Below are 20,876 nucleotides of genomic sequence, written 5' to 3' on the forward strand. Positions count from 1 at the left end.
AGACCACGCCTGTCTCTGCAATAAATGTGATTCCTGCGCTGCGTTTGGCCTTGCTTGTCCTTAATCTTCGTGTGGGGTCGCGTCGCCTGCCCCTGGGGAAGCTCCCCACTCGGGACGCGGGCCCGCAGGGAGGGGTCGCTTCGGACGGGCGATTTGCCCCGCAGCTCGCCCCTCAGGCCCTTCCCCGCCGTCGGTGATGCCTTTCAGAGAAGTTGGGCGTTTAGGGGTTCAAGAGACTGGAGAGTCAATAGCTGGGATATCAATAAAATTGCTAAAATGTGCACGTTTGCCCCCTCCCGTGGGAGCAGGAGAGGAAATAGAAGTGTTGGCTGCTGCAAATCGCACCGCGGGATCTGCAGTGCGTTGTTCCTGTGTCATGGGGATGCAGAGTGGCAAGTACTGTGTAAAAACGGGGCTGCCTCGGGCACCTCTGCGTCTTCAGAAGCACTGATGAATGCAGTTACGCCCATGTAAAAGGTATTTGCATTTTTTTTTTAGCTCATCCTGGTTCTGACAACGAACTAAATGTCAGGGGATAAGCTATCTCTGCCTGGGTGCTTTCTCCAAGGCAACCTTTCTCCAACCTTGGTTCTGGCCCGTCTCCTTTCAAATCCTGCCACTGATCCTGATGCTGATTTCAGTGGGAGCTTTATCAGCAGGTCTTGTAGCGAGCTCAGGCAGCTCAGCTTCATTGCGTCGAAGGTGTAATGCCACTTCAAAAGAGAAAAAGGATCATTTTAATTCAGATTGGGACCCTAATCCTGCCTGCAGCGTGGCCCAACAAACTGCCCTGGCAGCAGAGCAGAAGTGCAGGGCCCTGCGCTCAGCAGAGGATGGATGCCAAGGAAAAGGCACCGGGACCCCTTCACACCCTGCCCTTGGGCTGTAGGGCATCCTGGGGTGAGTTTCCTTCCTTTTGCCACTTTACATGAATAATTGATTGGGACACAGAGAGACAGAAAGATATCACTTTACAGTTCAGTAGTTAGCTCACCTGGAATGTGAAGAGATCTGTCAAAGCAGGAAAGAACTGTATTTCCATCAGTCTGTGCTTTCAGAATAGCTGGGTAAAAGCAAACTTCACCACTAACAGTGGATATCACATTTCTCCTGGGATCTGCTATCGTAGGCTTGACAGGAAGCCTACAAATTGTGATTACAAACCTGCTCCTATGCCCTTTACCACTCAAATTGCCTGCACTGTAATTGAAGGTAGGTAGTTACAAACTGGGCGCCTAATGGGGGTTCGATTACTTTTAAGCCCATCCATGATGGAAACAAAAGCTACAAAAACCTTTATATATACTTACATAAAAAACTCTAGCTTAGTAAACTGGTGTATTCAGGATTGTAGCTGAGCAAAGGGTTTAAGTGTCTAAAGTGCTTCTCAGCATGCTGAGCTTAATGGAGAGGAATTGCTTGACCTTTGTTCTAAGGTTCATTCTCCACAGCCTTATTGGCTGTCTTTTTTATACAAGACCAAACAAAAAAAAAGCAACTATTTTCTGCATCAAAAGCTAGACTATTATTATTGTTTAAATTAGCTCAGACGCACAATAAAATTGATTGTTTCAGGGCTATCAGTTTTTATGTTAGCTTTGGCTTTGATTCTGGTAGATACCATGCTGAAGAAGTACCTGTAGAATTATGTTACATTCTTTGCCTTTTTTCCATAAAAAAAATGGAGCAGTCATCTATCACTTAGACAAATATTTGAATTTTCTGCTGATAAATCTCTATCATACATTTGAATTTTATCTGCTTATCTTGAGAAGTTTCCTGTAGTTACTATGTAACATATCTACAGCAAATATTGCCTTTAAAAACTTATACTTAGTATAATTTATGTATGACTTCTTCTTAAAGAATCACATATTCTCGGTTTTTTAGAGTCCTTTTCCTTTAGCATAGGGGTTAGTCCAGCTCTATCTTAAATTATCTTTATCTACAGTGGTATCAAGAGTCTTGTCATTAATTTGAATTCTTTCATCCCTTATCAGTACTACCTTTGTTTTGCATGTCACTTCACAAGTCAAACAAGGTTTTGTCTCAGTTTATTACACTCAAAGATTAGCTTCTCAAATACATCTCTTTTAGAAGCCTACTTGCAGCGTAATATCCATCTAATACTTGATGGATTATGGATAAATGAGAAGGGTCATTATATATTATTAAGAAAATCTGCAGTCATAGTACTATATCTTAGTAAATGTAGTTATCATTACGTACTATTTGTATTCCTCACTAGAAATACTGCATAAAAACCCTGTTGAAATTAAAAGCAGATATCACGGATATAAAGGTAAACACATGAATAATTTTGTTATCTCAAAATTATACTTGTAGAACCCCTACAAAATTCTTATCAATTCCAGTTACCCTTGGAATGCCTGCCAAAATCCACCAGACAACCATAACTCCATTCTGTAAGCAAGATGTGCAGTAATTATGGAAATAAACCTAAGAAAGGTTAGTAGTTTTGGCCTTCAATTAGGTTAAATTAATTTACGTAAACTGTAGCAGACTCTAACCTGATAACATCAACAAAATAATTGAAGAACTTTTAAAGAACAGCAGTGTTTTGAGTCCCCTGGTCTAGCAGAAAGAATCCTTTCTACACCCAAGAGACATTTCCAACAATCAAATAGTAGCAGCAAGTTATACATCAAGAAGAATTTAAACTTGCTGAATACTTCTAATGTCAAAAGAACTTTACTGAAAGTTTCCTGATCTGCTCATTTAGAATAGAATCATAGAATCATAGAATCACTATGGTTGGAAAGGATCTCCAGGATCATCAAGTCCAACCTTCCTCCCAACATTTCCCTAACCACTACACCTTACCCTCAAGTGCCTTTTTTGACCTTATCTGTGATGTGGTAGAGCTGGCAAAGCTAATTACCAGCTAATTTCTTCACATGTAATTTATGCACATAATTTCAGTGACTTTAGATGAGGTACCAAGAATGTGAGGTGTCTGTGCTACACTGCTCTTAAGTACATTTGAGTAAAAACAGTACTTCATAAATTTAGAACTCCGTACTTTAACTGATTACTGGAATGCCTGATAAATGATCTGAAAGCTTACTTTGTGCTTACAGAGTGAATGACCTTAAGCATGAGGAAGACACATTTTCATATAAAACAAAGCAAAGTAATACCTAAATCAAAAGGAAAAAGAAATACTTCGAACAACATCTCCACTGCTATATATATTTGGCATCTACCATCCATGCCAAGATTGGGAAAATGTTGTGTGAGACATCCTACAAGCCTTTGGTTAAACCTAGCCTCTGCACAAAGAATTTGCAACATAAATAAACCCGTGTGTTTGCTCATGAGGGTCAGTTCACCTGGAAACTTCTGTGACTGCAGCTGCCCAGCTGTGCGTGCCAGGCTGCAGCATGTGCACACGTCAGGGCCATCTTCTGTGTGGTTACCCCTGGGGCATCTTGAGTGGTTTGAGTGCATGAGTGGTTGTGCAGTCACAAACGGGGACACCAAAGGGGAAACTGAGAGAAAAAGCCCTCATCTTGCTGAAACTGTGCCTCACAGATTTGAAGATTGGACAACTTTTACAGTTCAAGCTCTGTTCTGGTTCTGTTGGATACACAGTCACTAGAAGGCTGCTCTTAAAGGCTAAAGACACCCGCAGGAAACGGTAGGGACAGAACTTGCTCACTTCCTACGGGACCCTGAAAAGCTCTCACAGGTCACATTTGTTAATTACTGACCTGAACCACTTTTGTGTGTGCAAAATGCTAGAATCAGAATTGTCATGGCTCCAGAATCGATGGGATGATCCATCCCTGCCACTGTATTTTTATGTGGTGCTGCACGAGGCACAGTCTTACATAGGTTAATTTACAGATCTTACGGAAATGTTCATGTACAAAAGACCCGTGTGTTTAAATTCTAGGCTGAGAATGGATTCAACCATCTTATCTACCTTCTTAATCTCCCCCTCTTCATTCCTTTTAGGACTAACCTGGAATATCACTACTAGAAAACTGTCATTACACCATACCATAATCTGTGATTTCATGGGCACTGCTCTCTCTGGGTCTGTTATTAATGCAGAACAGTTCTCCATCAAGAGGATGCCATTAGCAAGAATACTTTGAAGGTCAATTACAGCAGTATTAGTGGCATACATGTATGAAATTATTTAAACTGAACTCCACGTGGGTGCTGCTTTCTTCTTGTCTGTGAGGTACCTGCCCCAGAGGCATCTGATCTTGGCTAGCGCTATCATAAAACTGACCATGACTAAAACTCCTTGATATGTGAATTTTTGTGTAACAAAGTTTTGTTCCTTTCAAGAGGTTTCATTGTGCTAGTTCCTCTGGAATGCAAACGTGCCACAGAGAGGCAAAATGTGAGAAACTCCTAAGGGGTTATCACTTTCATCTCCTCTATGTAGCCAGTGAGGAGGAAGAAAAGGAAACCTACCTTACTGTGTGGAGGAAAAATCTGCTTTAAGTCATCCAGCAGCTGTTTCCAGTGTATGAAGATAACCTTGACTGGAGTTAGAAAGCACATTCTCCACATACTATGAAGGCAAATTAAAAATATTTCCACAAAATTTTGGCTTATGAAGAAGATACATCATTTGCAGACAGGCCGTTTCTGTGAAACTCTACTTGCGGTTTTATTTTGTAGGAATAAAACACAAAATCACTTTTGATAAATTTATAACCTTTATATTAATCAAGTATAGTTAATTTGCCTAGGATGCATCAAGGTTGACATTCTTCATTCAGTGCAACCCTCTGAGGCTCTTTTATGTTTAAGAAACATTTCTGTAAAGCAGTTCAGATTATTTCAACAGATGACCATAATGGTTTTAAAAACAATTTTATGATTATTTCCCTTAGCAGCCCGATCCACTCTGGAGAGGAGTGCTTTATTGGAGGTAAACTTTGCAGCAGACAAATGCCGTTTGTTATCCCTATGAAAAACTGGTCCAAATCCAAGTTAAAAACCTCCAGCAAAAAAAAAAAAAAAATTATAAATTCACACATACTCAGTGGCAGGCACTTGATAGCATGTGGCAGCTAAATATGCCAAAGATTCTGTAGAGCATACGCCATCACTTAGCAGCTCCTAGTTGCCAAACTGCTTGTGCTTGTGACATCTCTCAGGGACCAATCTCCTACCTGTGCCCTGACTGTAAGAGCTCAGCTTCTCCATGCCGTTTGTGATAAGACTGCATTTTCCCTTGTGTGTTCTGTGCCACCATGTACATCACAAAATTTTTATGATTATTTCCCTTAGCAGCCCGATCCACTCTGGAGAGCCTTCAGGTTTTACAGGCTGTCTTAACTCAGACATTTCTAAGTCCTCTGTAACTAGAGTTTTGCAAATTCATTCTTCTAATTTTAATGTCATCTTACTTTTATGTGATTTTCTAAATATAAACTTAGGTTAAAAATTATGTCTTGACACACATATGTGTGCTTTTGTCAAGCCTCAAAAAAAACCCAAACAAACAAACAAAAGGAAAGGAAAGGCCCAAGCACCCGTACTGTAGATGCTGAAATCTTGTGTGAGGCGAAGCTTGTACAAAAAGATTATAATTTTATTAGACTAACTGATATATTTGGAAAAAAACCACAAACTTTACAGTCCTTTATGAGCCCTCCTTCAGATGTGAAATAAAATCAGCAGTCCTAAAAGATCATCTAACTTACATCAAGTCAAGCTTATGTTTTCTACAAATTTGTCCAAATGTATTTTGCCACTTGGCTATGATGCTCTATAACTGATGTCCATATTAAATGCTGACAACACAAAAGTCCAACACAGACTTCGGGTGTAGCGGTTTTTGATCTGAAATGTTTACCTTTGGCCAAAGCACACACTGTATAGAATGTCCCTGGGACTTCTCATGCAGGCAGGTTATGGGTACTATCATTCATTCTTCCTGACAGAGAATTGACAGAGGGGAGTATCACACCATTAGCCCCGTGAAGGAATCCCCACCAAAAGGTGTGGAGGGTTTGCATAAATACAGCTGGCAGGAAATGGCCACCAGTGATTGACTTTCTTAACATCCCCCTGCAAAGCTGTCCAACTCATGGGCCAGCAGTGCTGCTTCCACAATAGAGATCCTGGAATGTTTGTTCACCCTTTTTTTGTGTGTGTGTAGCTCACGTCTTCCCACTAAGCCTATGCTCACACAGTCCTGTGGCTGTCGGTTCTGTCGCCATCAGGTCTCCTAGAATCAATAAAACCCCCACAGGTTATAGTTCTGGGCAAAAGCAAAGGCATCAGTTCTGGTGGACACGTCAGAATTTGTACTAAACAGATTTAATAGGATCATCTTTCATAACTATCACTTTAAAATACCTAGCTGCTGAAAGCATACATCAGAAATTTATGCATAAATATCATTCTGAAGTCATTATTGTTATTATTATTTTAAAAGAACTATTAAAACAATGGCACTTTTTATTAGTTTGAAAAGATCAAGAACATAGATATTACTAAACAAATGCAAAGAGCCAAGAACATTGCACCTTATTGTGGCATTAGCTCGTAACTACAGCCGTGAGTTCTAACATCAGCTGAGTGACTTACAATTTACAAAACAAGGAAGGATGCAGTGTATGGTTCTTACTTAAATGGATTCTCAGACAGACACTGCAGTACTCTAGAGCTCCAAACTGAGAAGTATGGGGTTTGATCTGCGTGTCTTTGACCCTCCTTGTGCAAAAAGCAGCTGCTTTTTGAAGATATTTTTGAGGAACACAACTTCCTACATAAGAGCGTGAGCGTTTTTGTCTTAGTGACTTTAGCATTTAAACTCAAGTCAGTGGAATGATGGGATCAAAGACTGTTCCAGGGCGTGCTGGAATATTCCAGAAGTAGCTGTCAGTACCCAGAAAGGTTTTACACTTTTATGTGGGTACTTTGACTCTTTTAGGGAGGGAAAAAAAAAGGAAAATGACAAACCAGGTGCTAGACCCTAGTTCAAGATACATTAAAATGCTTGTTTTAAAGCACCGTTGCTAATCCTGATCTCCCAGTCATTTTTGCTCAGTTGTTCACAAAGGCATAAGTCAGGCAGAATTTTTTCTGTATAGCTTGTTAAGCATGCCACTCTGACAGGCCGCTTTAGGAAAAGGTTTCTGCTCTTGCAGTTTGGTTTAGCAGCTGCTGAGTTGCAGTTCTGTGCTTGCAGCATAGGGGATTAAGGAAGACAGAAGGATCTCCAGGAGGCAATGTGGCAATTGTCGAGCGTAAACCCAGCTGCATCCAATAGGCATTCTCACTGAGGACTGTCCCCAGTTCAGTTATCCATTTGTCAAATCGACTTGACATCATCTTCTGCTTGGAAAAATAACTGGCCTAGTTCTGCATTCAAGGAATAAGATTAGCTACTACTGAAGATAGGACAGAGAGGATGGAAGGAAGCTGGTAACAGTGCAAAGCACATCAGTATGTGCTAAAATACAAAGTTTTCCGAAGTGCACTGCTTTGTACCTTGTAAATTGCTGAGTACAAAAGAAAAAAACAATGCATTGGAAGTTCCTAAAAGAATCATAAGCCAAACTGTAAGCCTTTCAAAACTTTACATCTCTAGCTGGCACAGCCAGTAGATATGCAAGAGAAGCACCAATAAGTAGAGAAAAATTCTGAGGGGAACCTCAGTGTTCTCTGTAATGGGGTAAATATGTCTTATTGATCATCTACCACTTGATTTATACTAAAAGATTTCAAGTAGTTCACATTTCTAATTTTCAAATACAAGAACACTCAAGCTGTGGTTTATGGGAATGACACAGATATAGGTATCTTAGATTTTTGTCCAGTCTTTAAAAAAATGAGTGCCAACCAGCAGCACTCAGCTATATCACAGATGTTCAGAAAGTGAAGAGAATGTTTTAGCTTTAAAATAATAGCTGCCTGAGTTTTGGGTTGTTTATTTCCTTCTTTTTTTTTTTTTTTTTTTTTTCCTGGATAATGCAAGAGGAAGAGTGAAAAAGCTTCAGTGTTGGCTGTAGTTGTGTTTTTACTGTTTCTAGTACTGGGTCACAGAACATACAAAGCTTTTACAGCTCCACTATAAAATAGCTCTTTATCTTTTCTCCACAAGTTCTGTGGTGTCACATTTAACAAAACTAGGAAGCTGGAGATAATATGGATGTTTGCAGATTAGATGTCAGGTAATAAATAACACTAATTTCACATACCTGCAAATGTAGAGGCACCTTATCACTATTTAAGTTTCTCACTCTTTGTAATGCCTGCCAACATTTTAACCCAGGCAAATTACGGTATTGTTTTTGCTGTTTTTCTACTGGGTTAGAATACACAGTCATAATATCCTTTTATCAGATTTCATGGTATAAAAGGACTTCGGTGTTTAATTCAAGCTGTATGTTGCCGAGACAATTTCAGAGCTCCTGTTTTGTTTTGGAAGATGTTTTTATCTTCCCTTTTAGTCATCTTTTCTTTTCACAGTGGTCTAAGTACAACCTGCCCACGAAGATGCAGCTGTGACCCTGCCCAGTCAGTGCAATGCTACAGAGCTACAGAGGTCCCCAGAGAGATTCCTTTTACCACCAGGAGACTCTACATAAGTCACAGCAAAATTAAGCAACTCCAGGTAGGAAAAAATCCAGTAAAAGTGCTTTCTGTAGTGCACTGTAACTGAAAGCTGGGCTTCCCAGATGGTGGTGGCTTTCAAGTGAAGGGACAATCTTATTCCATGTTTTAAAACCTGATTAAAAGCTGGTTCTATTTTTATTTACTTTTTCAGGATATATTTCTATAGTGTTTCCATTATCCTGCAGTCACTGAGCACCAGATCATGCTGTCACAATAGTACTTTGCACGCAAGTCAAAAACTAGTCATTTACAAACCAGGAGCCAAATAGTGACTTGTTTTTTTTATATGGTCAAATAATCAGACTTGGAGAGTATTTTTTTTACTTGTTAAAAGCTTTTTCTACTTTTGTTACAATGTAATACTTTTCACAGTAAATGGAGAAGTTTTATGTAGCTAGAATCATTTCCCTAGTGGATGGAATTGAAGTTCTTTTCCCCCCTCTGGAGTTGCAAGTGTCAGGTACAACTGCTGTTAGAAACGGCAGAGGGTGTACATAAGTTAAGTGTCTAAGGGAGAGGACAGTATGTTTGTAAAAGCAATTCTAGACCTATCTAATAACCCATATTATCAGTAGCAGCTTCTAATTGACTCTGCCAGCTATCCATGTTAATGAAAAAGTTTATTCTGGGTTTCTTGAGGTGTTACTGGATCACATTATTAAAACCATGATCAGTTTATGCTCATTTTGCAGTGCATTCTGGAATGGGTTTCCTACCCTGAAATATATTTATCTAAAAATAAATAATTCTTTCACTTTTAGTTTCTTCTATTTTCTTTATTTTAGTTTAGTTTTGTTTAGTTTCATGTCTCTGTTTATATATATATATATCTATAAACTCAGCTTCTTTAGATAGACACAAGGGAAATACAACCACCTGTATAATACATGCTTGCTGTGTACCTTTTTACTGCAAATAATAAGAAATGTTTGATTTCAAAAGAGATACATTTGCTCTTAATTATGCTTGTCCTCTTACAAAGAATATAACTTGAACTGCTCTGAAATGCATCTCTGAGTTTTCTCTCAGGATTGGAAGAAATAGGCTAGAAGGCAGCTTAGAGCAGCATCTGTTGCCCACTGATAAATAGTCAGTAATTTTACAATTTAACTCAGAGGAGGAGTTTACTTCTTTTAACCACTACTGATATCTCTGGTTTTCTTGGTTTAGCTCCCATATCTACAAGAGCCGAAGTTCATTGGTGTGATTAAGGTATATTGATGTGCTCTAGTTAAACAAAAGATCTGTCAAATGAGTTCTTTATTAGGAAATAAATTTTCTGTGCAAACCCCCTCAATTATTTTCTTTCCAAGATAAGATAGATGAGTCATTTTTCCTTCCTTGGGCTAGCTGCCCATACCTGTCAGCTTCTCCTCGGTTACCAGTAAAGAGGCCTTACATGCTGACTGGAGCAAAAAACAGGTCTTACAAAGCATTTAAATGTTGGATGTAACTAAATAGAGTAGTGGAATAAATGTTTGATGGCTGTGCAAAACAAGCGTTGCATGAAACCATCTAAGGAGAGAGTTTTTAACTTTATACATTGATTCAACTGAGCAATCAGTATGCCTTACTTCTGCTACTGACAGCACTGAAAGAAAAGTCCTTTCAGGCTAACTGCCTGTAGTTATGTAGATTCTTTCCTTAAGATTAGACTGGGTCTTTGAACATATTTTTCACTTCTCTTTCCATGCTTCTGAGGTCTTGACATCATAAATATATATGCTTAATTTTACACAGCTGAGGAATTCCACTGGCACGTGTAGGGCTTGTAGAAACAGGTTTTGATTTCTGCTTCTAAAGTATTTGTCTGAAATGCTAAAAGAATTTAGAATTCTGTAGGGGAGATGGTTTCTTTGGTTGGTTGGTTGGGGTTTTTTTGGGGGGTTGTTATTTTTGTTGTTGGTTTGGTTTTTTTTTGGGTTTTGTTTGTTTGTTTGTTTTTAATTACTTCATTTACTTAATTTTAGAAAAAATAATGTATTTTCAAAAAGAAGTTGAATGGAAGCCTAGACTTCCCACAGCTGACCTCCACCAGACTTTTATATGTAAGCATCCACATATAGTATGGTTTGGCAATTAGCTGCCTCAGAAAAATAACAAAATATTGTTTCAAACTAAGCACCAATTCTTTTTTGGCATTATTTTGCATTGGTTATTATTAAAATCATAAGTAAATGAAAAAGAAAAGAAAATGTTTGTATGCTACATACAATGTTTTGAAGAAAAACAAGAAAAAAAGTAGATCTTTTTTACACAGTTTGATTTTTCTATTAGTTCTGAAAGGGTTGATCATTACTGAAAATCCTGTCTGGGATTTTTGCTTTTGGTATTTCTACAAACTGGAGTTTTTTATAAACAGACTTCATAATAAGAAAACCAGATTAATTTAAGCATATTTTAAAATATTTTCTGCCTCTTCATTGTTTTGAAGACCAAGTATAACCTGATTACTCTCACTTTAATATTAATTTATTTCTAATTACATTAATATGTGAGAGTTCATCTGCTAAAAGAAAATTGTTTATCTGGCCCCCAAGGAGACTGATTTAAGAAACTGCTTATAAAATATCCCAATTCACAAAAATTCCAGAAGCAATAAAAGGAGCCATTTTAAAAAATTACAGAATTATTTAACTGTTCAGGAGATCTTCTTTTTTACATGTAACACTGTATTAGTGTCAGTTTACAGATAGCCCAGTTAAAGCAGAAAACATTACTTTGTAGCAAAAAGAGAGCTGATAGGATTTCAAATGTGCCTTGATTCATATTAGAAAGACTGGATAGTTTGTAACAGCATGGGTAAATGTTCAAGTCTCAAAACAGCCTGGTCACAAAGCCTAGCAAAGCATACCAAATAGCTGGAAAATGGAAATTATCATAAACCTCATTAAGAAGTCTAACATCATTACAGAGTGAATGTTTGCATATTGACCCTCACGTAGCTCTCTGTCACTTAATAAGATGAAAATTAAGTCTCTTAGAAACATACAGCAACCAACTGAGGTGAGCAGCAAACACTGCTTTTGAACTTAAAGGAGAAAATATGTTGCACTTCTGAAGGTTCACATTTGTTTCAGTTTCCTTAAGATTGTTTTATCCCTTACATATTCCTATGGGACTTCTCACAATAAAGCTTTGCAAGATTAGCCTCCTAATCATGACCAAAACTGAGCATGCAATTCTGTAATTGCTATGTAGTTACATATATATATATATATATGTATTACAAAGCTGCATTTATGAAAAAGAAATAAAAACTTGACAATTTGGTTATTTACTGTTGAGAATACAAGGTTTTTTTCCCTCATTGAACTTAAAGGTAATTAATGGAGAAACCTACATCAGCAGACTTTCTCACTAACTGCATCACATCTTGCAATGCTTGGAAATGACTTTATACAGCAGAATAAATGTAATCATAAGGTGGTGACAACTAAGTACAGCAGAGCAAAATGAAATTGGACTCCTCTTTCACACCTTTGTGGGCTCTAATTTTTGCAGAAATTAAAATGCAGAGCTTATAGCTAAGGTAAAGAGATACAACCCAAAACCATATAGGAGTTGGATAAATGAAGCTGGAAGGAATCTTTTAACAGTCAACTTTATAAGCTGATTTCACATGCAAGAGTATGACAGAAAAATTCATTCAAGCAGGATCATAGAACAAAATTTCTGCCCAGTGTCTCCACTGCAAAAGGACTTGCATTGCCTTCCATATAGATTCCTGACTGGATGAGAGGTTGTGCTGTAGAACATGCTTTATAGCTTTCCTCAGTCAGGGTAAAGTGTGCGAGTAGTTACTAAGCCCTGGGGGAAATAGCATGAAGACTACAGTGTTAGTTTAGCATTTCTTACTGATGTGATACTCCTGAGATGTTTATTGGACACGGGAGGGGAAAATGGACGAGGACACTCCTTCCCACCTCTCCCATGCAGAATGCCTGCTCATCTTGCTCTGAGCTTTCTGTGTTTCCCATACAAATGGATTTTTAAAAACCAAGCACCTAGGTCAATGGACAGCATCTCTGATAATTTCAGAAAACTCCTGTTTAAGCAGCTGAGCTCAGAGAACTCCTGGGTTCACCCTCGTTGGATGTTTCCTTGTATCTTGGCTTGGCAGAAACTGCCAGATTCACTTTAATTTGCTTCTTAACTTGAGACACAAGATGGCAAGCTTTGTAAACAAGCAGGTTGCAACAGAGCAGAAAAGTAATGAAACAAATAGTATGTCTCTGTATATTGTAGTCACAGACAACATCTAAGTTCCATTTACCACCACAAAGCATCTGTTTATTACCAACTAACAAAAACTAAGTTCCTGAAAAAGCAATCTGTTCCACAGAGGTGATCTTGAGACCGAGCTGATCTAGAGCTCTTTGTTTTAACGTGAGGCTTTTACTTGAAAGGAAAGGAAAGGAGGGCTGGGGGCAGAAAAGAAGTACAAGTGTGGGATTTTATTTTTGCTGCCAAAACTTTCTAGTAGGGAGAGGTGATGATATCCACACGTATGTCCTCTGGGGAATACAGGCTGCAGTGACAATACTGCTGATACATGGAAATGGCTGTATGATGAACTCAAAACTGCTCCAGGAAGCTCTGCTGAGTGCAGTGAATGTTAACAAACAATCTGCCTTCTTCAAAGATTCCTACCACTGGTGATATGAGCTCTTGATTTTATAAAACCTTTCTACTAGGCAGAAATGAAAAGTATATTCCTTCTTCAAACGTGTTTGCTGAAACCCAGACACAGTATGGACTTAACAAAATTGTAGAAATGTTAAATACTGGCACGAGAAAGTAAAAGCTGGCAAGCTACAGGTACCTATAGTAACACCTCTGTCGTTACCATTTCTCTTGGTTTCTCATTCTAAATATATAGTTACTCAATATATACTAACAATTTTCAGAGCATCCAGAAGAAATAACCAATGAGGAGATGCATAAATAGATGGTGTACTGTCACATAAATATTTTTTTTTCTCTTTAAGATTATTGACTTCAGGAGAATGTCAGCTCTTGAAGAGCTGGTCCTGTCATGCAGTGGCACAGAATCAATAGAAAACAACACTTTCAAAGCTCTGAGCACCTTGAAGTCCCTGGAACTCTACAAAAATCAGCTAAAGCAAATACCTACCTTCCTCCCATCTGGCCTTGAAATATTAAAACTTGCTGATAACTCCATCGACACTCTGCATGCGTCTGATTTTGAAGGTTTGATGAAACTAAGGGTGCTTGATATTCGGAACAACTTGATTGCAACTCTGCCTCCGGGTGCATTTTCTTCCCTTTGCAATTTACAAAGTTTGATTCTGGATGGCAACATGATGGAGTCTGTGTCTGCACCAGTTCAGCTACCAAGGCTGAAATATCTGAGCATGGTTGATAATAAACTGAACTCCTTCCCAACCAACTTCTTTGTATCTTTCCAAAATCTACAGTTTCTCAGCTTAAGTGGCAACTTTCTGACAAAAGTGCCCCTTGACCTACCTAAATCCCTGCTGTCACTAAAATTAGAGAAAAACCAGCTTAAAACAATAAGGCTTCAAGACGTGAAACACTTAGAAAACCTATCTGAGTTCTTCCTGTCGGAAAATCAGCTGACATCAGTGGATGGTGCCCAGCTTCTCTCTAACCTAACAACACTGGAGCTGTCTAAGAACCAGCTCCACACTATGCCACCCCGGCTGCCCAGCAGACTGCAGAAGCTTGACTGCAGCAATAACCTGATTCAAAGGGTGACAGCACAGGACTTCCAAGGGCTTCAAGACCTCAAGCATTTGTTTCTTGACAACAATGCTGTTGGCATGTTTGAGGCAGGAGCTCTTCAGCACTGTGCACAGCTTTCGAATCTGGCACTGGAACAGAATCTCCTCATTTCTATTCCACTGAGGCAAGTGAATCTGAGGACAGCTGGTTCCCAGATGTCACCTCTCCTTCCTTACTTTATGAGGATGTGGGCCAAAATGGAAAAAGATTTGTTTCCAGCCCCAGTCATGGTAGAAGTGTATCTATACCATAGACCCATTGCCATAACTGGCACTAATTAGCACTCTTGTTGGTAGTCCCAGCACAGAGGTAGAGTTCATTACATCTGTGGCTCCCAGTGAATCTACACATTTCACATCTCTCCCTGCCAGTGAGAATACTTTGTTTAATTAGCACATGAATAAGAGGAATCTGCTAGGAAAATGTAACAGTATTATTACTGAGAAGTTATGCTGCTGCTTAGATTTATCTCCCCCCATAACAGAAAATTAATAGAGCATTCAATAAAAAGGAAAGGCAGCAGTTTTAAAGCTGATGCTTCTACCAACCCACACTGGGTTTATTATTGTTAAAATATTAAGATTTCAGGAGCTGAGTCTGGTCAAAAAGAATGTGCCTTTTCAGTGGATATTAGCATTCCCAGCTTCATTAAATTCACACATTACCAAGTATTTGGAATGCATATAAGCTCTCTGGCTTCAGGCTGTAAGCAAAATTCCAGTCAAAGGAGCAGAGAAGAAACATCCCTTGGGCATATTGTATTCATTAATGCCCAGCTTACAGGTTCTCTCGCATTCATCTGTGTGTTGGTCTTGGCCATTATCAGAGACAGCATATTAAGCCAAATGGAGGCTGCTTTATAGCAATTTTCTTACTTCAAGAAGCTATGCAATAAGATGGCATAAGAATAGCAAAGTAATTCCATTAACATCAACTTCTTTAACACAACTGCACTGTTAAATTTTATTTTTATGGCTTGTGGGCAGGTTTAACTAGCCCAAATAAATAATGCAGTAAAATTTCAATTCATTTAGCATCAGGTCCTTCAGCATTTGAATCTATTTGGAAGCAGCTTTATAATCAGAAAGTGATTTAGTGGTATATAAATATTTGATTTCAGTTTAGCTTGACAGGAATGTTTAATGCTTTCTAGTTACTTTACCATTGTCCAATCCATCTTATTTTACAACCTTCACAGTCAAGAGAATTCACAGGAAGGAGTTCTCTGTTAGCCTTTAAACAGTACAGTTTTTAAGGAGATATTTGGGACTTTTATTTTCACCTCAGCAATGAATACAGATTTCAAGGGGAGGCTGTAAATGTAAGAGAGGGGGGGGAAATGACAAGACGTAAAATGTATGTACTTAATTTACCGGGTACACATGGATATACAGAAATAAAACTATTGGTTTTGACACTTATTTGAGAACTCAGTCAACAGTGTCAAAGGTTAAAAATTAATGTGCCACAGTTAAAGGGTCTTAGCAGTTATTTGGCAGGAATGAGCAGAAAGAAAGCTTTTTAATTTTTTCTTCTGAGAAGAAAATAATCCACAAGTCCAAGTATTTTCAGGACTTGTAGAGAAGAGCCTACACTTTGTAAAATCTTGCAGGATGAGAATGCAGGGAAGAATCTGATGACACTCTCTGGAGCAGCAGCAGCACAGCATGGCTGCCACAGTCAGCTCCCAAGTGAGCATGGCTTCTCTGCCAGCAGCAGGAGCACTCATCGTGCTCTCCAGTGCCATTGTTTTCTCAAGATCCGCAGAGCCTGTAGTCAAACAATGCAGCCATAAAGCTAAAGTCTAACATTGGTATAATAAGAATTTTCACAGGGTTAAGGACTTGCCGGTCAGACTTTAGGCTGTAATCAGTCTGGATAAACATCTCAGGTGATAGCCTACTGCCTTTGACATCAGTGGCTTTAGGGTTTTACCCCAGAGTACTCTTCTGACACTACAGTGTCATGTTGAGCAACTATAATCACCATCTGTGGTTAGGTTTCAAAACAGATTTATTACAGTCACAAGAGTTGGGTAAGATCAAATTTTGTGGAGTAATTCACCATATCAACACATGAAATTCTGATCTCCCTCAGGAAATACAGCACAGTACAGAATTGCCCTACTCTCGAAATAGTCCCACTGAAGTTGTGAGATGTACCCAAAGCTGGCAACCACCTTTCAGCCTCAGGGTTCAAACTCAGCTTCACAAAAAAACACCCAGTGAGGGTCACAATATACCCTCTTAGTAATTTGCAAAGGTGTCTCAAATTAAGAATGAGATCAGATGTATCTCACTGAGATAAACTATCACAGCAACCTGTACTGGTTGTGGCACATTGCTGTTCTAGTCTAAATAGCTCTATTATTTATAATTTCCCTGAGAGTTTCAGTGAATATGTTTCCTTAAAATCTCTAACCATGACTCTTAATTTCATCATCTTGCATACTACTATAGTAAAATTATTTTTAAAATACACTCAAATTAATTTTATTTAAAATGTTCCATGCCAATTAACTGTTTTTTGTTAAGCACTTGTCACTAAGAACAAGAGGAAATCAGAAGATCGTAAATGAGCAAGACTTTTGAAATAAAACAGCCTTATCACACAGATTTGTAGGATGTATCAAACCAATGGTACCTAACCAGTCTAGTATCATAACCAGATACTATCAGCTTTTTTTTTCTTTTAAAGGTAAACAGTTCTAATTCTTTAAAGCACTATTTTAAAAGACCATCAAAAAGCACTTCTATTTGCCCTGTTGCTGATTTCTTAAACAGGATATCATCAGATGGACTACTTCTGTGATGATTAATATTTGAATCTGATGAGAGCTAGAGAACAAAATGGAAGAAAAATTATAGTCTTTGTGAATAAAAAAACTTAAAAAAAGAAATTGTATATAGAAGTACCTGAAGGAGAAGTGTTGTCATACTTCTCTAAACTTTTTATCTTTCATGGTGCAATAATTTGGTTGTTGGCATACTTCTGGCATTGAAAAGTACAAAATGCATTTTTCCACTTGATATTCAATGAAATATATAACTTCCTTCATAGTACAGGACAGTAGGACTGATGTTTAGTTCAGTTGCACAGTCAATACAGGTCAGAACTGCAATAATCTGGGAAAAACAAAGTGTGCATAGACAGTGTTCCTACAACTTAAAAAAAAAAAAAAAAAGAAAAAAATGGTATGAACACTTCATGATCACATCTGGTTTTTTTTCCAGAAGATTTCATTTTTTTTATTAGTGATAAGTTTAATTTTATTATGTCAGATATGCCTGGGCACATACTGACCACTAAATACCACTTTGACAAACAGAATCCATATGACGAGCATAACACCTTTATGTTGTTTTATTTTTGTTCAGACTTCCCGACACCCTTGCTAGATTGGATCTAAAGGGAAATGACATAGAGGATGTTGGAGAACATGATTTGAAGGACTTGAAACAGCTTCAGGTTTTAAATTTACGGAATAACAAGATATCTGCCTTGGATCGCAAAGTTGTAGAGTATTTACCTCGTCTCCGTCACCTGTACTTGGATGGAAACCCCTGGAACTGCACATGTGAGCTTTTCAGAACCAGAAGGGCGCTGGTGGCCAAAGGAACGGATGTCAGGGGAGGGCAGTGTGCAGCGCCGGCAGAAAGCAGAGGAGAAAGCTGGATGTCTTCCAAAAAGATCGTGCAACAGTGTGAAGATAATCTGTCTTCCGCGGAAACAGGCAAAGAGGACAGAAAGACAATGAAACCCGAGGAGGCCTCCAGTGCCAGAGTGAACACGGATGACGATTACTATGATTATGAGTTAGATTAACCCCATAGTTAATCTCTGGTGAACTTTAAAGTTGTCTAGAGCTGCTCACTGCCACCAGTGTCTCTACTAACAATCAGCCGACTGGTCTGCCGTTAGCTTTTCCTCTTGAATTTGTACTATAAGAGGCTCTCACCAGCTGGTGAGAGAAGGGCTACAGTTAGGATGCCATTGTAAACTGAAAAGAATTTTCAGAATAGGTTTTCTATGCCATTAGTACTATGTAGTTTGAGGCAAGTAAGAATACAGTTCCTATCTCTTAGAAAATCAGCCTGTAACCATCTATGGACCTTTTTATAGTAGAACATTCTACTATAAAAAATATAGTATAAATCCTATAAATTAAATCCTGCAATACCACAAGATACTATTACTAGGACTCTGTCATTCAACACATTTAAACTCTCAGGCCTGGAGAATTACACTGATGTGGGAAATTTCTCAGGATTGTTCCGAGATTCTTGCTTTTGAGACATGAACTTCAGTTTTCCTGAAATATTTGCCCCTTGTATTTATTTTAGACTATTTTAAATGTTAGACAAAATTAGCTGAGCTCCAGGCAAAATACAGAAGGCTCATCTTCATCGCAGCAAATGCAACAAAAAGAAGAATCAGTGTCCTGGTTAATGAGATTTAATACTAGTTCCAAAGATAATTAATAGTGAGGAATGAGAACACTAGGGTTGGCTTGACCTGATATCTATAGTTGTAAACAGAAGAAGGGAGATTCTCAGGAAAGAGATCATAGAATTATAGAATGGTTTGAGTTGGAAGGGACCTTTAAACATCATCCAGTCCACCTCCCCTGCAGGGAGCTGGGGCATCTTTAACTAGATCAGGTTGCCCACATCCCTGTCCAGCCTGACTGTGGATGTTTCCAAGGATGTGGTATCTACACCTGTGCCAGTGTTTCACCACCTTCATTGTAAAAAATTTCTTCCTTCTATCTAGTCTAAATCTCCACTTTTTTAGTTTAAAACCATTACCCCTTGTACTATCACAACAGGCCCTGCTAAAAAGATTGTCCCCGTCTTTCTTATAGGCCCCCTTTAAGTACTGGAAGGCCATAATAAGGTCTCGCCAGAGCCTTCTCTTCTCCAGGCTGAATAACCCCAGCACACTCAGCCTTTCTTCAGGTGGGATCTCACCAGAGCAGAGTAGAGGGGGAGAATCACCTCCCTTGACCTGCTGGCCACATTGCTTTTGGTGCAGCCCAGGATAAAATTGGCCTTCTGGGCTGCAAGTGCACATTTCTGGCTCATGTTCAGCTTTTCATCCACCAGTACCCCCAAGTCCTTCTTGGCAGAGCTGCTCTCAATCACATCATCCCTCAGCCTGTTTTGATACCAAGTACTGCCTCAATCCATCTGCAGAACCTTGCACTTGGCCTTGTTGAACCCCATGAGGCCCACATGGACCCATTTCTTAAGCTTGTCCAGGTCCCTCTGGATGACATCCCATCCCTCTGGCATGTCAACTGCACCACTCAGCTTGGTGTCATCTGCTCACTTGCTGAGGATGCACTTGATCCCACCATCTATACCATTGAAGAAGATATTAAGCAGCACTGGTCCCAGTATGGACCACTGAGGCACGCTACCTCTCACCAGTCTCCATTTGCACATCAAGTCATTGACTACTACCCTCTGGATGTGACCATCCAGCCAATACCTTATCTGCTGATCAGTCCACCCATCAAATCCATATATTTTCAATTTAGAGACAAGGAAGTTGTGGGGGACCGTGTCAAAGGCTTTACAGATGGATGATGTCCACATCTCTTCCCTTTTCCACTGATATAGTCACTTCATCATAGAAGGCCACTAGGTTGGTTAGGCAGGGCTTGCCCTTAGTGAAGCCATGCTGGCTGTCTTGAATCACCTCCCTGTCCTCAGCGTCCCTTAGCATAGTTTCTAGGAAGGAGGACCTCTTCCATGACCTTGTCAGGCACAGAGGTGAGGCTGACAGGTCAGTAGTTCCCAGGGTCTTCCTTTCTACCATTTTTTAAAATGGGTGCAATGTTTCCTTCTTTCCAGTCACCAGAGACTCCGCCTGACTGCCATGACTTTTCGAATATTATGGAGAGTGGCTTGACTACTACATCAGCCAATTCCCTCAGGGTTCTGTGATGCATCTGCCCTGGTTCGGCTAGGATAGGGTTAATTTTTGCCAGATGTTGGGAGGGGGCACAGCCAGGACAGACAACTGAACCAGCTGATAGGTTATTGGATTCCATGCTGATGTCCTGCCTGTGACATAAGGGCCAGGGGTGGGCCAGGCTAGGTGCCTTTTTTCGGGAAAGGGTCCCTGGGTCATGGCGCGTGTTTCTGTTTGGAGCTAATGTGATCTGTCCTTTGTATCACTTGCTTTATATAATGTTTCATTATTATTATTGTCATTACTGCTGTTTATTTCTCCCTTTGCATTGTTGTATTAAATTCTCCTTAACTCAACCTACTGGGTTTTGTATTTTTCTCCCTTATCTCCTTCCTGTTCAGGGGGTGGGGGAGGTGAGCGAGTGGCCACGTGGTGTCCGGTTCTTGCCTGGGTCTAAACCACAGCAGCACCTCATCAGGTCCCATAGACTTAGGCCTATGGTCAGATTCCTCAGGTGGTCATGAACCTGATCTCTTACAGTGTGAGTGACATTGCTCCCCCAGTCCTCACCT

At 39.3% G+C, this 20,876-nt stretch overlaps 1 protein-coding gene across 1 annotated transcript; it reads left to right on the top strand.

The window, feature by feature from the left end:
* Nucleotides 1–8,469: 8,469 nt before the first annotated feature.
* On the top strand, nucleotides 8,470–18,210 carry LOC103778021 (asporin-like; the record flags this gene model as incomplete). The annotated part of the gene is made up of 3 exons (XM_008945590.1): nucleotides 8,470–8,614; nucleotides 13,608–14,509; nucleotides 17,763–18,210. Coding segments are annotated over 3 exons (1,495 nt in total), but the record flags the coding sequence as incomplete, so codon positions are not given.
* Between the last annotated feature and the right edge of the window lie 2,666 nt (nucleotides 18,211–20,876).

This window comes from Merops nubicus, unplaced genomic scaffold (assembly GCF_000691845.1).
Source record: "Merops nubicus isolate BGI_N331 unplaced genomic scaffold, ASM69184v1 scaffold12568, whole genome shotgun sequence".
NCBI classification, from domain to species: Eukaryota; Metazoa; Chordata; class Aves; order Coraciiformes; family Meropidae; genus Merops; species Merops nubicus.